The 18,024-nt window shown below is 37.5% G+C and overlaps 1 protein-coding gene across 1 annotated transcript; it reads right to left on the reverse strand.

The window, feature by feature from the left end:
- Nucleotides 1–649: 649 nt before the first annotated feature.
- Nucleotides 650–17,985, reverse strand: LOC309708794 (polymeric immunoglobulin receptor-like). The gene is made up of 14 exons (XM_082537083.1): nt 17,876–17,985; nt 17,342–17,668; nt 16,039–16,359; nt 15,619–15,915; nt 15,359–15,390; nt 13,969–14,151; nt 13,138–13,150; nt 6,549–6,878; nt 5,823–6,143; nt 5,401–5,697; nt 2,955–2,984; nt 2,102–2,197; nt 1,912–1,988; nt 650–949 (listed from the first exon to the last, which is right to left on the reverse strand). The coding sequence occupies exons 1-14, from the start codon at nt 17,910–17,912 to the stop codon at nt 797–799; spliced, it is 2,514 nt and encodes an 837-aa protein (XP_082393209.1). The 5' UTR covers nt 17,913–17,985; the 3' UTR covers nt 650–796.
- Between the last annotated feature and the right edge of the window lie 39 nt (nt 17,986–18,024).

Raw genomic sequence — 18,024 nt, forward strand, 5'->3', positions numbered from 1 at the left:
ATTTGCTTTGTAAACAACAATTTATGTTGTACATGTTCTTATTAATATATTTATAACTTCTCTGCCACACTCCATCCTCTGTCATATCATAGGTATACAAAACATTGACAGTATGAAAAACAGTATAAAATAGTAAATTAAAAAGCAAGTTTTGCAATTAACATACACGAAGACCAGTCCATTTCAAATTAATGAGTGATACAATCTGATGTCTTGTCCAGTATATCTATGCACCATAATTACTGTATTCAGTGTTACACTAACACATCACTTGCAGGGGTCAGTGCCACACTCTAAGAACTGACACTGACAGTATAACTTTTGAAGGAGGACAAAAATCTGGTCTCCTCAGAAGAAGATCAAAGCTCCTGTCATCATGCTTCAATAGAAAAGACTGGGCTGGTTTGAATAACCGACCGAGTCAGCAGTTTTGCGGATGTTTCTGTGTATTTTCTTTTGAAATGTTTTATTTTCTTTTTGAATATCTCAAGAATATATTGCCATGAGTTTGCTGATTACGGCAAAAACGTATGTTCTAATGAAAAACACATCTGATCAGTACGTTTTTTTGCACATCTTAAGTAAACAGCATTACCATACGAACGAACGAACAAACCAACCAACCAACCAAAAACTGACATATTGTGACCAGAAATAGATTTTTTTCATGTTACACTCATGTTGATCATTTAAATTTAGGGGTTTCCACAGTTTATATAAAAAGAGCAAATATTTTTATGAACACTTTAAGCAATATTAATGAAAGAAAAGATATGGATCACAGATACAAACTCTTTTATCTTCTGTTGGCTTTATGGAAGTTTCCATTACAGTAGATGTCTTCTGTTGCGTTTGCGGTCATGATTTCATAGACGCCTTCCTCTCCACCTCCATCTTTGCAGACTTTTTGCTGTACGTATGTCATCACAACTTCTTGATTTTTATAAATCTAAAGATGAATCAACACACAATAAACAGAACAATTAATGACACATGTTGCAGAAATCTGTGTTGTTATGGAAACATTTTGAAAAAAATGTTGTCTACACTGGCTCTGTAGCCAAAATAGCCTCATGCTTTCACCAGTGAGACAAGTTGCAGTGTACATATGTGCCTGTCCAGACTCCAGACATATGAAAACTGAAGAAAATACAACTACAAGTTATAAATGTCATTTGTTTAGAAGACTGGGAGAACAAAACAACAATATTAAAAATAGAGTTGTTGCAAAGAAACAGATTCTAAAACATGAATACTTACATTATCAGCACCACATGAATTCTATATCTTTGGTTGTTTAAGTCCAGCCAATACATGAGTTTAGTCACCCCACAAGCTGCACAGATCTGGGTTATGATGGACATATGTTGGAAAAGTGTTTTTTCTACTCTAACACTATAGGCAGAGTAGCTGCTTTCTGTTGCGTAATTAGCACCCAGCCATGAAAGCTCAGAGAAACCTTGATTTATACAATCACCTAAGCTGTGACAAATTGCAACAGTTTGTTCTGCTGCAGAGTTACAGCATATAACATATTTTTTTCTGTTATTCATTTGTGTTAGATGGTGGCATAATATGCGCATAATATAAAAGACGTAAAGCAAATAAAAAAAAATTGAGAAAAAAGAAGAAACTCCATTCAAAGAAATGATTCAATTTCCAATTGCAATCTTAGTCATCTCACTGCCCTTGAGTTATTCCACCATTGTAGCCACACTACAACCTGTGTGAGGCTGTTCATAGCTGTAGCAGGACCTTTATCTGCATTCCGACATCAAGTTGCTATCATTGTGTCAGCATCAAAAATAACAATGTACACATAATTACAAATTCCAATTGTACCAAATTCTTTTATATTTTTATATTTTATGCATAAAACTCAGATAATGCTTTACACTTTAGTTTTCTTACTCCACTTTCTGCAGCCCCCATCACTTCCTCTATGTTTTTTTCCTTGGGTGTATTTCTGCTCATGGTGTCATCGGCTTCTGAAAATACATAGTATATACATAGTACATAGTGGTTGTACTTCATTTGCATCTATATTTGCATCTATATTTGAGTGCAAGCATGTCCATGTGTACATGACTGTAAAAGATACCATTAACTCTTGAGCATCTGTTCTTATAAATCGTAACTAGGAGACACATCAGTAGCAGGACAGGAGGTACAGTGTAAACCACATAGAGTGCTGCATCTGAAAAACAGAAACCAAAAGAGAAGACAATAAAAAGAAACACTTTCCAAAACACTTACCATATTTTTCAGGCTGTAAGGCACACTTAAAATCCTTTAATTTTCTCAAAAATCGCTTAATAATCTGGTGCGCTTTATGTATGAATTTTGGTTGTGCTTACTGACCTTGAACCAATTTTATGTGGTACACAGCGCTCAAAAATCTGTCAAAAAATGTTGTAGTACGACTTTCGTAAGCTACGAAGCCGCACCAATTGATGGATTGTCTGAACTTTACGGACACCGTAGTTAGGAGCTTCGCGGAGTAATCCGGGACTAAACTCCACTTCAGGTCCAAAAGTCAAACGAACACTGCGGCATCACTGAGAGTCAAAATCTGTCTAAATTCTTTCTTCTGTAATAAAGAAGAAGTAAAGCAGTGTTGCTGCTTTACCGAGAAAGTACAAAAAATGAGTTGAGTAAAGTTTGACTTATCTGACTGTTATAATCTGGTGCGCCTTATGGTCCGAAAAATACGATAATAACTTAAGAGCAGAAATGTGGCCCTTCATTATGCTTTCATGTTCACTTTTCTTTTCGTTAATAGTTATGTGTATTTTAACATAACACAAACCCACAGATGTTTCAACATATCGGTGTGACATAGACTTTGTCCATGACCCAAATGTGAAAAGGTACTTGTTCTCACAACATTTCTCAGCTGGCATGCACACTAACAGAAACACATATGCAGTTTATATTTTCTATAATAGCTTTACCTGGGATTTTTCTGGTGTGCTGCAAAAAGACTGTAAGAGAAAAACACTCTTAGTGTTGTTACCACATTCATTTCAAGACAGACTTTGTTTTTTCTATTTTTTTTTACAGAATGGCTAGTAAAAGATGACATTTCATCAGATATGACTTACTGATTAAAATAATTTCAACAAAACAAATGTTATACATTCTTTTATATAAAAAGAATGCTTTACTGTCTTTAATATGTGGCTAGTCAAAACAAGTTATAGCATGTGGATTATATTCTCCTCCAATGATGACAGAAGTCTGCACACACCATCACACTGCCTCCACCAAAACCTTTTACCCTAAGTGTGCAGCAATTACTATAATGTTCTCTATATCTTCTCCATAGCTTAACCATATGACCCGAGTCCCGAAAGCAGAATCTGCACTGATTGATGAACATGATGTTCCTCCACATGTTAAGGCTCAAGTGCACATTTTGCTGCCACCAGTGCAAACAACACTATGAGACAAGATACTGGCTGTGTGCAGTCTGTTCCATATTGTCTGGGTAAGGAGGCGTTGGCCTTTTCTACTCACCCATTCACACCAGCACTATTTTCTATGATTAAATGCTTTCTATTTAATACCAGCACACATTCACACTCCAATGCATGCATCGGAGAGCAATTTGGGGTTCAGTATCTTGCCCAAGGATATTTGGCATGCAGCCAAGGATCGAACCTGATTTAAGAGAGATTAGATTGTGTTTCTGTCATGTAGTGATTGCGCTTAACTGTATGAAGCTTATTAGACATTATGAAACTGTCATGGTCCTGGGTCTTTTGAGGCAGCGTTTTGTGTTTCTTCTTATTATTATTAGGTATTCTGTTTGAGACTTTCCTTTTTTGGTTTTGGTTTCTGTTCTTCCTTGGTTTAGTGTCCAGTCAGTGTTCCCTCTGCTCTGTCAGTTTCATGTCTCTGAGTTCTGTCAGTGTATGTTTCCTGTTTTATTTGGTGTCAGTGTATTTAGTTTGCGTCCTTCCTGTCTCGTCATGTCAATTAGGTTCAGCTGTGTCTCCCTCCTTTGTGCAGTTTCCTTGTTATTTATAGTGTGTGTCCTCTTGTGCTTGTTTCTGGTCCATCTGTGTTGTTTCCCTGAGTCACTCTGTATCCCTCCATGCTGTTCTCCCTCCTTGTCGTTCTTCGTGTTACCTCTGCTCTCCATACCCTCGTATTGAGGTTTGTTGTTTAGTTCTTAGCTTTCCCAGTTTAGATTATTTCTTAGTTCTCTTTCTCGCGCCCTTTCTTTTGGTTGTATGTCAGTCTCCTTAAATAAAGCTCACTCACATCTCAGCCAGTGCCTGCACTTTGGGTCCTTCATTCATACCTCAACACAGCTTGCCCCACAAACCGTGACAGAAACAGCGAATTTTGCCAAAGTGCTTAACTTTGAGAAGCTTCCTAACAGTCTGCAGTCTATGAACTAACCTCAGCTAACAATGTTAGCTTGGTGGCGAGTACCCTTCATTAATAGTAATAAAAATCACACAGCATAGCACATCGACGGTACTGAAGTTTTGCCCATCCCATTCTTCTTATGTAGTGGTGTTGGAAGTGCATTCCTGCCCATGCACTGCTGGCTCTGGGTCCATTGTGTAACTTACACCACCAACATTAACAGGATGTTTAATTTAGAGCCTCTTATTGGGTGTTTTGTTTGGGTTTCCAGCAATCCGAATCAGAGAAACTGTATTAATCCCCGATGGAAATTGAGCTTAAATTTTTAAAAAGAAAAGAGGCGTGGGTCGTACTCAAACCCAGGCCACCTGTTCTCAGCCATGCAATGTATGACTACATGCTTAGCCAACTGAGTTAAACCTACCCCCGACTGCATTTAGTCACCAAATTTGGAGAAGGCATAGAGAGGGGCTAGCCTAACATATGACACAGGAAATGACTGCCGTGTATTCTATTTATTTCAACAAAGTAACTGTATTCTGATTACCATCCATTTAAATGGTAACTGTAATAGAATACAGTTAGATCGTCTTGATGCATTCTCAATCATCCAGGAAAGTAAATCTCCAAAAGTTGATTCTGTTCATCTGGATGTAGCGTTTTCACTTAAATATGCAAATTGTTCAGATTTGAACGAAATTTACATGAAATAAGCCATTTATGGGGTTGTTACAACTAAGTTTTATTACAAATGCGAGGATTGATTGTATAGTGGAAGTTAGAATATGACTGCTTAGAAGGACAAAAATACTTTTGTAGACTCAGACCACCTGTGGTAAGTGAGCCTCCCAGTAGTTCTATTTTTTGTGCCGCTATTTTTTGTGGTGAGTGTAAACATCATATTGACAGTTTTAGTTTTACTGCACTCTTCAGATAGCGGAACTGACCTAAAACATGAACTGACATAAAACAAACGCGTGGCTTAAATTGTATTATCTTATACAAAAGTGTCCAGCATACCTGACAGCTCAATCTTGGTGTAGTTTCCAACTCTCCACTGTGAGTCTGACCCACACCAGTATGTCCCAGCATCAGCTGCTTCCAGTTCTGTGACCCTCACTGTGAAAGAGCTGGAAGCAGCATCATCTTGCAGTGTGAACCTGCTTCGACTCGTCACCATGTCTGTGCATTTGTTGCGGTGGTCTCCCTTACATAGGAACTTCCTGTTATCCCAGTGTTGTGGAGGATAAGGACACTGCAAAGTTAGTGGATTTCCTGCAGTACCATTCATTTTAGTTGAGTTGACACAGCACCACTCTGTCAGATTGAAAGAGAAACATTATTTTCGAATAATCAAATATTTAAGTTTCTTAGAGACTATTTGACAGCAAATAATGTCTTCTTGGTGCTGGTGTAAAGAGCTATCACTGTGATTTTTTTACCTTCAACTTCCAGCTCAACAGCAGAGAAAACATCCAGCTCAGAGTTTCTTTGAACACCACAGAGGTATGACCCTGAATCATTACGAGTCAAACTGTTAATGGTCACTGTGAATGTTCCTAACATTTTGTCATCATCAAGTCTGAATCGCCCATTTTGTTTGGTGTCAGAGGTGATCAGTGCCTGCTGCAGACATGTGGAGGGCTGGTTTCCTCTGCAGATGTACTTCAGGCTGTTCTGGTACTGAGACTCATACGGACAACTGACAGACTCAGAGTATCCCTCATAACTTTGAACTTTGGTCTCAGTGTCACAGCATCTGTCTGTCAAGAAGGTAAACAATAAACAACACCAGAAGATACGTTACAGCCAGAAAACTATTACATATAAGACTTAAGTGTTTTTTCCAAGTTAAAGTGCAGTTTTACAGAAGGTCAATTTTGCAGCAAAAATTCCAGATAGTCCTGCACTCACATACCACTGTTTAAAGAAATTCAAATTTTATTTGTCACACACATAATCGTAGACAGTACGACATGTAGTGAAATGCCGGACCATTAAAGTACACTACACTGCTGTGTCTGTATATCCGTATATTTAAAGAAATACAAACTTTTATTAGCCTGAAACTGAAGTCCTTACCTTTAATTTTATTTGTTATGGTATCTTCTCACTATCAATCTATAATTGACTTTTGCAAAGCCACTTTTTTTTTTTTTTTTTTTTACCTTGTACTAATTTCAGCTTGACTTCAGTGTAGATGTCTGTTCGTCGTCTTATCGTCACCCCACACCAGTATTTTCCAGCATCCGTAGATTGAAGATCAAACACAGTTGTTGTGAAGATTCGTGCGCTGTTGTCATCATAAATTGAGTATTTGGTTTTTCTTGCTTGTGATGTTGTAATAAGAACATCATCGCTGCCACAGCTGTCCTTACATAGGTACTTCTCATGAGACTCATAACTCTGATCATAGGAGCAAGAGACATTAACCTCTCTCCCCACATATCCAGTCACATGGATCATCCCCACTGCACTGGTCAGACATCTCAGAGAAACTAAGAAGACAAAATATAATGTGAAAAGATCATGTTTTACTTTGTCAGGTCAGCTTTCTTACTAACTAATTTAGTGCTGTTTAAAGAAATATGACCAATACAGAGCTTCACTTACTGTTGCTTAATACTAAAACATACATTTATTTGTTAGTATACAGCTGACTTTAATCTTTATCTGTTTACGTATTTAAATTACTTACTGCAGAAGATGAACAGCAGATTTTGAATGCTCCACATCTTTGTTCATCGAAATAGAAACGTAACAGGAAATATTGTCAGTACTGAAAAGCTTGTGCAGACACTAGGGTCATTTCATGTCATAGCAATATGAGGGGAGGGGTGGAGCTAGACTATCAGGACATCAACATTCTTAGATGGAAGTTCATATAACGGTATTTTAATAATTTGTAAAATAGCTGACATATGACATCTAGTGGTGAAAGAAGTGCTATAAATGAAAAGTCTTGAATCAAAAGAGTTAAATAATAGTATTTAACTATATTTAGTAGGGGTGGGGAAATTTTTATACAGTATAATATTGTGATATTTTCTGTGGTGATATTATATTGATACAGGGACACCAAATACCGATATATATATATATATATATATATTCTTTTTTTTAAATTAAAAATTCTCTTGGAATAATGAAAACAAGAGGGCTTATCTCATGCACCTCCTGAAATAATGTTTGGCGAGCAAACTTATATTGATTATATTGATTATGTCAGCTCAACCAAAAAGGCATCCAACACACTTGTATTTCCAAACTTACCTCCTAATTCAAAGCAGGCTATTGCTCTGTCACACTGAAGTAAAACTAGGCCCTGAATCTCCTTTCACCTGAAGGACAAAAAAATAAAACAAAAAAAACAACAAAAATTGTGTCTGGCTTGTGACTGTACTAAATTTTTTCCTATTCTCCAACCGATTGCAAGTTGTGGTGATGAAATGGTTGTCCAGTGGATCACCACTTTTTCTTACAAGGTGATTGGACAGATCTTCTGACAGAGACGCACAACTAACTTGGACTGGTTGCAATGACTTTTAGAGAGATTTTCACTCTCTAAAAAATGCAACAAATACTATAAATTCAGACAGATTGCCAGCGTGTTTCCAGCAGTGAAAATGAGTCTTTGTCAGTGTGCACAATTTGAGGAGACTTGACTAACTTGCTTGCCAGCTGGGTGTATTCTGGTCATCAGAATACAGGGAGAATACAGAACAGGGAGGTTGCTCAGCATATCAGAAAATGTTAAAAATTGGAATAATATATCATGAGTGGAGTATTGTGATAATATCATATCATAGGATGGCACACTTTTTCACTCTTTCATCCACCAGTGAGACCGCATTTCCTCTCCAGCTTATGAGTTATCTGTTTTAAGGTGCACATTTGAGAGTTATACCAGGGAGTCAAGTACTTCTGATTTGAGGCTCTTTTTCACAGCAACTACAGTATCTAGAGTGAAGAAGTAAAAATCTTCCACACTACTCACCTTGCAGAAGACAAAGGGGAGAACCACTTTTCTGCTCTCCATAAAACATTTATCACCTGGTCATCCGTTCTCCCCCTCTCTCCCCCTCTCTTTCTGGGTGTTAGATCTTCTGAGATGACATCTGCCCTCACACCCATCCAACATTCAATTATTGACATTTAATCACCTGATGTCCAGAAATATTGTGCAAAAATTTGAATGAAAAAAGTTGCGTGTTTATTGGTATCTACCATCATGCAAAATTTGAATATGATATGTTAAAAAACAAGACATACGGACAAACAAGCAAACATAAAAACGAAAAAGGATTACATATTCATACCCTTTGGTGGACAAAAAAATAAGAGTCAATTATATTCAAATGTTGCAGCACTGAGGAAAATCTGCAATCTTTTTTGTCACAATTAGATACGTTTTATTGATTGACTTTCTATTAAAGTAACATGCTGACAGTTAAGAATGAGTGTAAACACTGTGCTAGGTAATTTTATATATTTTAGGGTCTATGTTTTCAACTAAAGTCATTTTTCAAATTTAATAGAGATATCTATAATATTTGTCTATACTTATTTATTAAAAAGGGGAACATCCTTTGTCTTTTATCTACATCTTTTTTTTGTCATCCGGAAGTCAATAAATGTTCATCCCAGAAAATTACTCTTACTAATATACCTACAATTTCTTTGGTATACTCCATCCTCTGTCATTTACGTCATCATTTCATAAAGTTAGTAAATTTAATAACAAGCTTTATAATTAACATATAAGAAACCAACACAATACCAATTATTGGGTGATGCAATCTGAAGTCTACATTTATTTCAAATATTGCACTATAAACACTGTATTCAGTGTTGCACTAACACCAGCAGGAGGCTCACTGTGACACAATATCCAGTAAAAAGGAAGGAAGTTGTTTTAGAGGAAAGGGCTGGATGGGTTTGAATAACTGCATATAACTGCTCAACAAAGAAAACACAGACCAATGAACAGTGCATGCTGCAGGGACCTTGATTACTGATGGACACATTTTGGATTTCCCTCCCCTACATATCACTGCAGGCAAAGTAGGATTATTGACTTACAGTTGCAAACCTCTGCCAGTGAGTCAAGTTGGAGTTTCATTCCTCAGTGTTAAAAAGAAAAATGTGCAGATATTTAATAAAAATAGGAGATATAATGAGCATCCAGCTGTGCCACATGCTGAACAAAATTTGCATATTAAACACAACTAACAGCAAATCAAGTTTTCTTGTATCCCATATATTCATAATTAAATGTGTTGTAGGCCCACTACCCTATTAAGACTTAGGACTTCAGTTTTCTTCCACTTCTTGCTGCACCCATCACCTACTCTGAGGTGTTTGACTTGGGGTTAATTTGCTCACAGTGACCTCAGTTGCTGAAAACATACAAAAATACATGTGGTTATTTTAACTTACACATTATTGTGTAAAGGTCTGTGAGTATATATGATACCTTTAACCCTGGAACATTATAAGTTGTTTATAGAACTTATAAAGAATAAATAACTAACACTCATCAGTAGCAGCACAGAGGGTATTGTGTAAACCACACACAGTGTTGAATCTGAAAAATAGAAACCAAAACAGAAAACAGTGGACACTTCCTCAAAAAAATGAACATAACAAACTTTCAAGGACATAACAGCAAAACATGTTTTGACATATTGGCTTACATTTACTTTTAGTTAAAGTAACCATAAAGCCATTACTATAACCAAAGCCAAATATTTATTCTAACTCCTATTGTGGAAATATACTTGTTCTCACAACACTTTTGTTACTTTTTGTTTCTCTTACCAACTTTTTTTTAAAACAAAAATGTTTATAGCAGTGGGTTTTCTTTAATAGAATACTCTGTCTCTTGTTGTGGGCTGCGTGGGCCAGAATTCAGGGGATTTTTGCAGGAAAGTAGGGCCAAGACAGCAGGGTCTTTCTCACAATAACCCAACCAGATGATATTACAGATATTCTTAGTCAACTCTCTGCAGTATTATTGTGAACTGGGCAAGCACAGCACACAGTTCCAGCCTGGTCACATTGCTGTTTTCTTAGAGCAACTAGATCTAGCAGCCAAGATGATCTAAATGTGGAGGACATTTTGTTTTTTTGCCATTGCTCTAGTGGAAACGGTAACACCTCATAACACGACCCCTGAATAAGGCTCAAGTACCCTGTACTTACGTGCATTTTGCGGGCAACAAGTCAGGTTTTTGCAGGAAACAGTGAAACATTTATGATGTAAAACCAGCCATTAAGACGCAAGTACCCTATACTTGCATGCAGTTTGCAGACAACAAGATTAAAGACTAAAGTGTATTAGAAAACAAAGGCTAGCATAAATACATCTGACCACCACCATGCCAGAGTATATTTAGATGTTGTTTGTGCAGACCAGAGCGAAGACCAGCACAGAGATGGGGAATTGAAACCAGGGTGAAGGTTGGCTTGACCACAGATGTGAAGAAGTGAAATCAGGGTGAAGGTTGGAGTGAGTGCAGAGATGGGGACACATAAATGGGGTAAAAGTCATTATAAAGAAATAGGAGAGGCAGGTTCCTAATCCAGATGTGACCTCGTCTGACCAGTGGAAAGAGGAGTGAGAAGAGGTTGTGACCAGCCTGTCCACGAACGAGGGAACGCCAAGTCTAAACCAAGGCCTCTCTCCAGCAGTTTTGATGAATTACATTGAAGCACAATTCAATATATAATCCGGTGTAATGATAAATTCTCTTTCAGGAAGCTGGGTACAGCTAACTGCTTACAAACTATGTTTTTTTGACTGAGGGAAAACTGCTTGAGACAAATAAATACTTAAAGATTGAATTAAGGCAACATCCCACTTTTGTCTCAGAAGAAAAGAATCCTCAACAAGAAACCCAAATTGTACTTTAAATAATTTTAAGTATCGTAGCTAAGTAAGTACTGCTTAAGTAATTTTCTGCATAATAGACATTTGACTATTCAACTGACTTTTTATATTACCTATAAAATTAATACAGTGATAATAACTTTTCTCCATTTCTTATTGAAAATTATACAATGATATGTACAATCAATCTTTGGAGAGCATAGGCATCATCTGAGCATATAAAATGGAGACAAGCTGAGTTATTTTCACTAAACTTGAATTAAAAAAGAACATGAAACACTACATTACCATACAAAACAATGCTTACACTCAGAACCACCATAGAATTCAGTTTTTTTTCTTTTCAATTTGAAAAATGTCTTTTAGTTTGCAAATGTCCAAAAACCTCCTCAGACTGTCAGCGTACATTCGTCGTGTTGGTTTATATTAGCTTTTAGCTGAGATTCTGAGGTTTCTGTGAATAACACACATGTCGATATTTGCATAAAAGACTTGATGGAGGGTCAAACTGCAGTTCATTATTGGTAGATTTCAGAACGTCTACCAATAATAAAAATTATTTTCAAGCTGATAAAGTTTGTATTGAAAACAAAACAAGTAAATTACTGCAATGCATTGTACAAAAAATGTATATATAAAATAAAATAAAAATGGTTGTCACATATACACACGTAAAAATAAACACATAACATTTATTTAAATAAAGTAAGCAATATGCTTACAATATATTTTATGATGTTCAGCTGCTACTTGTGATACTAAATGTTTAGAATTCTGCGTCACGGTGCATTACTTAAGGTAAAACAACATAAATGTGTTGAGAAAGGTGTTGTTTTAATAACATTTTCTTATAAATACAAAATCTGTTAACACATGTAATGTTGATTTTTGTATTAGGTATAATGTATTCAGTTGACTATAGAAAGACTAATAAAACAATTATTATTGCTGCACACATTTCCCAGGGTGTTTTCAGATTTTCAATAAAAACACTTAATGTTTGGTAGCTCCAGTTTCCACATCCTTTATCCAATATATCCACCATCCCTCTTCTGCACTTCTGCACCTTTTCAGCTCTTCTGTTCAAGCAATGTCAGCCTTGCCTGTCTACCTCTATCCATTAGACTCCTCAGCCTGAATTGTCCCTTTGACCTACTCATTTCCAATCCTTTCCATTGTGGTCACTTTGTCTTTTTGTCAGTGCCACGTCTCCAAGTCTTACATCACAGCATGCCTCACTGTGTTGTGAACCTTAATATTCATTATAGCTGCTGTTCTTCTGTCACAAATCACACTTGACACGTGTGCAGCCACTCCATCCTGCCTATACTGTAACTTCACCTCTCTTTTGGACTTTCTTGCTTTGTATGGTTCACTCCATGTTCTTAAACTGATCTACTATCACTAGCCCTACACTTTGCATCTTTACTGTCATATATATCTCCAGCTCCTTCACGCACATGTATTTTTCTCCTCAGAGTATACCTACACCTCTCTAGGCTTTCTTCCATCCACCTGGCCCCTACTCTCACTACAGATCACAATGTCCAGCCATAGCTGTCTTTTTAGCCACTGCCTACATTGCATGCCTAACTCCAATGCAGGCAATTGGCGACAGTGTTGGCTGAATTTGGATGCAGGCAATCCTTTCTTAATGTCCTATAAAATACCTGGATTTTAGGCAAGGCTAAATCACTCCAGAATATGGACTTTAACATCTGTACCAGAATTTTGAATGTCTGACTTTTAAAGCCCTACCTAATAAATTATTCAAACACAATAATGGTACCGCTAGGCCAGTTAGATGGTTTGACTTTGAGGCATTTAATCAGTGGACTGAAATAATAGCCAAATGTACCTGATACCTGATTTTAACGCCTGAGAATTGCATAAGAATATTGATTTTAGAGACATAAGTGTTACTAATCCAGAACTGGCACTGGGCAGAGTAAGAGATTTCTTAGCCAATGTAATAGACAGGGCTGTGTCTGGGTCTCAACCGGGCAGTGTTTTGAACGTCGTTTTGAGAAGCCCATCCCTGGCTTCTGATGTACAGCCTGTTTTAAATGCTGAAGATGAGTACAATACAGATCTGTTTCTTGATGAAATAGCTCAAATGATGCAGAATGATGAATCTATCGGTGATGATGAATTAGAGTTTATTGTCAGTCACGTAGAACAGTAGCGGCTCTGCTCGTTCAAGACTATCCCACAAGCCATACGACGAGACACTGTTAAAGAAAGGTAAACATTTGTATACAACAAACAATACCCACAACAAGTTTGAATGTGGTCGTGATAGGGCACTGAAACTCTATAACGCCCACCTCATATGGCTCATTCAAAACAATAGGTTTTGCTAGCTTTGTTCTAAAATTAGATATCTTGTTGACTGGATAAACATGTCCCAAAGCATTCAAGAAGAGGGTCACATAAAAGCCGGCGATGTTGTTCTTTTTATTCACCCTTTCTTCCTCTGTCTCTGCCCAGCGGGGAATAAAAGTATGCAGAGACGGGTCATCTGGGCTAATCACACACCGATGATGTCTTTTTATGGAATCCACGAATTAAAGCAGGGGGGCCATCCTAACCATTTCACTAGCACCAGCTTTTTCTGCCCCACTTTTTTTTCACACTCTGTTTTTATCAATAATCACACATTGTATCTCAGGCTCATAAAATGTTCCTTTCAATACCTCTCCTGCAAGGTCCGCTAGTCTGTACACTGGTGGCTGTCTCCCTATGCGTTCCTTCACGGTAAAGATCTCATCGGTGTAGGTCTGCTCATACCCTTTTCGAAACACGACTCTCAGTTTTGATATTCGTACAGTGTCACGAAAATTAAATTTAAAGCATGTTTTCTTCTGAGGCTTCATCTTCTAGAGCGTGTTAAAGACCAATTTCTCATTATCGTTATTCACCTCTGCTGGTGCCATTTGGATAGACCTATGATAAGACTTGTTATATGCTTGTGTGAGATCAAGGATGACATCTACGTATCTCCGGGACTTGGCAGATGTTAAGTACTTCCACATTCTACCCTCGAAGCTTCGGGTAAATCTCTCCATAACGCTAGATTTAACCCTGCTAGCTGTTGAGAAATGCTTGATATTATATTGCTTCATCAGCTGTTTAAAGGTTGTATTATAAAAGCCTTTACTGGTTTGTAGTTTCATAGGGATCCTTCCCGCAGTAAGCATATCCTACAGCTGCCCTGTCTTGTTTGTGAGACATCTAACCCATGCATACTTTGAGAATACATCTATACATGTTGTCAGGTATCTCACATTATCATTATCTGCTGAATATTCAGGCATATCAACCAGGTCGGCTTGAAACTGTCTGTCGATCTCATTCACCAATAATCTATTTCTGGGAAAGTGTATCCTCACAGTTTTATGAAGAGTGTAAGTGTCATCTCCTTCTAAATAACGTGTCACCTGCAATAGTGGTGGCGTTACACCTGTTGCCTCTCCCGCTGCTATGCGTAGCTTATTTACACCACCCAGCCCTGCAGAATGGGCTGGATCATGATATATTTTATACAAGGTGTTTTTCATGATCTGTTTGAGGCACAAATGACGCAGATGTTGATGTTAAGACATCTTTTTATTTAATTCACATTCACAATGAATACTGAACAGCATACATTAAATCTTACGCTTCCCTATGAGTAATTCATGATCATGCGGACCAGTCTCAGTTTAACAGTATCATCATAATCCAGTATGTGGTCGAGCACATCATCGATGGCTAGTTCTATGTTTAATGATGGTTTAAGGTCATGAAGAACTGACATCACAATGCATGTGGGATCATTCTTAGCCTTCCAGATGTTGTGTGACCAGAGGAAGAGTCGGATGGCAGGGATGAGCCGTGGCGTTCATAGTCTCTTCATTATCTTGTCATAGTGGTCTGCGTAGAAAAACTCAACTGCGTGTCCTCTGTAAAAAATGAAAACCACAAGGTCTTAATTAACACACACACGCACGCACACACACATGCTAACCTACCATTTATTTATTTAGTGGTCAGACGGTCTTATGATTTTAGGTCTGAAAAAAGTGCATATATGTTACTACTCACCCCTATATCACAGGTCACACATCTCACAGTAACTATAAAGACAATGTGAAAATATTATGTTTTATTTGAAGCAATGTTAGAGCTGTAAAAAGAAATTAGATGACTGGTACAGTCTGTGCTTAGTGTAAAATATGGTATTGCTAATTTTTTTTCTGATCTAACTGCACACAACTAAACAAGCCACAGCCTTTGTTTCTACAGTGGGGACCAAAAGAAGGAACTCAATTAATTTCATTTGCATCAAAAAATGTTCATCTTACCCACTGACAGCTCAATCTTGGTGTAATTTCCAACTCTCCACTGTGGGTCTGACCCACACCAGTATGTCCCAGTATCATGTACATCTGAGTATCTGATCCTCACTGTGAAGGAGCTGGAGGCAGCATCATCTTGCAGTGTGACCCTTTGATCCATCGAGATGTCTGTGCATTTGTTGCGTTGGTCTCCCTTACAGAGGAACTTGCTGTTATTTCGGTGTTGTGGAGGATAAGGACACTGCAAAAGTAGTAGATTTCCTGCAATACCATTTATGTGTTTTGCTTTGACACAGCACCACTCTGTCAGATCAAAAAATAAATGGTATTATTTAATCATGAAGTATTCAAATTTCACAAAACTATTTGACTGCAAACAATGTCTTCTTGGCGCTGGTGTAAAGAGCTATTACTATGAACTCTCACCTTCAACTTCCAGCTCAACAGCAGAGAAAACATCCACGTCAGAGTTTCCTTGAACACCACAGAGGTATGACCCTGAATCATTATGAGTCAAACTGTTAATGGTCACTGTGAATGTTCCTAACACTTTGTCATCATCAAGTCTGAATCGTCCATTTTGTTTGGTGTCAGAGGTGATCAGTGCCTGCTGCAGACATGTGGAGGGCCGGTTTCCTCTGCAGATGTACTTCAGGCTGTTCTGGTACTGAGACTCATACGGACAACTGATGGACTCAGAGTATCCCTCATAACTTTGAACTTTGGTCACAGTGTCACAGCAGCTGTCTGTCAAGAAGGTAAACAACACCAGAAGAAGTGTTACACCCATAAATGGCTATATATAAGGAATAAAATTTTCATATTTCAAGTCATTGTTTTAATGTTTTTTGGTTTTGTTGAGGTTTACTTCTTCTTGACCTCATCGATCTGTTTGATATCCCAGCTGGAGAAGAAGGGTCAGATGAGGCTGGAGTATTTTTCATCAAAGCTTTATTAACAATGCACACTGGGAGATCCCCCTACATGCAGCCACAGCAAGCACCAAGTGGATCTGAGGAGCACCCCTCATACACACCGTTATAGAGTAAGTGGAGGGGCTGCCCTGTGCCACCCCTCTTCAGTAGTTTTCCACTAATTCTATTGTTCAGTCAGCTTTTACTTCTCATTTTCGACAGGCAGACCCCCACTGTCAATAAATTCCTTATTCTACACAGTTACACACCAGAACATATAGCTAAACCAACTAGTTGACAACAAAAGTCCACTATAGTCCTCTGAACAGGGGTTGACAAAGTCATCCCAACAAAACACAGTTATGAATCATTTCCCGTTCTTCTAATCTACAGTCACACCGTATTATGTAAGTAAACCTAAGCACATTCTATTATAATCATTTTTTTATTCTACTCACAAATGCTTCACATAGATTTATAAAGTTGTGACTTTTTTCTATCTTGCAGTGCTTGTATGATGGTTTAAATATATTTACTATTTGCATTTATTATTTTATCTCCTCATCAGTTTTTTAAGTGTTGTTGCTACTGGTCTGTAGATGTTTATCTTTCAGGCTAAATCAGTGGGATGAATGAATGTGATCTTAATTAAAGATTCAACTAAACCCAACCAGTGACTGTTGAGTTAAACTACAGTTAAACAGTATGTTGATGCTACAGCAGAATTAGCTGGTAATGGCAGTACGTTTAACTTTCTTTATATAATTTTTAATCACTTTAAATGTACAATTCATCCTGTCCATGTCTTTATTTACCTGGTACTAATTTCAGCTCAACTTCAGTGTAGATATCTTTCCAATTTTTGGTAACTCCACACCAGTATTTCCCAGCATCCGTGGATTGAAGATCAGCGATGGTTGTTGTGAAGATTCGTGCTGTTTTGTCATCATGGATTGTGTATTTGTTTTTCATGGAGTGTGATGTGGTAATAAGAAGATCACTTTCACCACAGTCGTTGTTACACAGGTACTTTTCATAAGATTCATAACCCTCATCATAAGAGCAGGAAACATTAACCTCTCTCCCCACATATCCAGTCACATGGATCACCCCTGCTTCACAGGTCACACATCTCAGAATAACTGTAAAGACATTTTGAAAATATTATGTTTTATTTGAAGCAACGTTAAAGCTGTAAAAAAAAATCAGATGACCAGGACAGCCATCTAACTTTTCATAACTGGTCCTGCATACTGCTCCTTAACAGTAAAACAGATAAATCTACTGTTTAATCTACATTTGCCTTTGACCTTTATATGTTTATTTATTTATTCTTTTAAAATACTTACTGCAGATGATGAAAAGCAGGTTTTGGAGGCTCCACATCTTTGCTTTGGCTGATTGAAATTTAAGATTTGAAAATGTTAAGCAGACACTGTGGTCTTTTACAGCAATGAGAAGGGACGTGCAGAGCTGAACTATAAGTACAGAGGGGATG

Source organism: Aulonocara stuartgranti, assembly GCF_965226115.1.
Source record: "Aulonocara stuartgranti genome assembly, chromosome: 6".
Classification (NCBI taxonomy): domain Eukaryota; kingdom Metazoa; phylum Chordata; class Actinopteri; order Cichliformes; family Cichlidae; genus Aulonocara; species Aulonocara stuartgranti.

Coding starts and splice junctions, on each gene's coding strand:
- LOC309708794 (XM_082537083.1), bottom strand. CDS start 17,912: ATGTGGAGCCTCCAAAACCTGCTTTTCATCATCTGCA. Junction 15,391..15,618: donor CAAGATTGAGCTGTCAGTGG/GTAAGATGAACA, acceptor TTGTCTTTATAG/TTACTGTGAGATGTGTGACC. Junction 1,989..2,101: donor CAGATGCTCAAGAGTTAATG/GTATCTTTTACA, acceptor ATGTATTTTCAG/AAGCCGATGACACCATGAGC.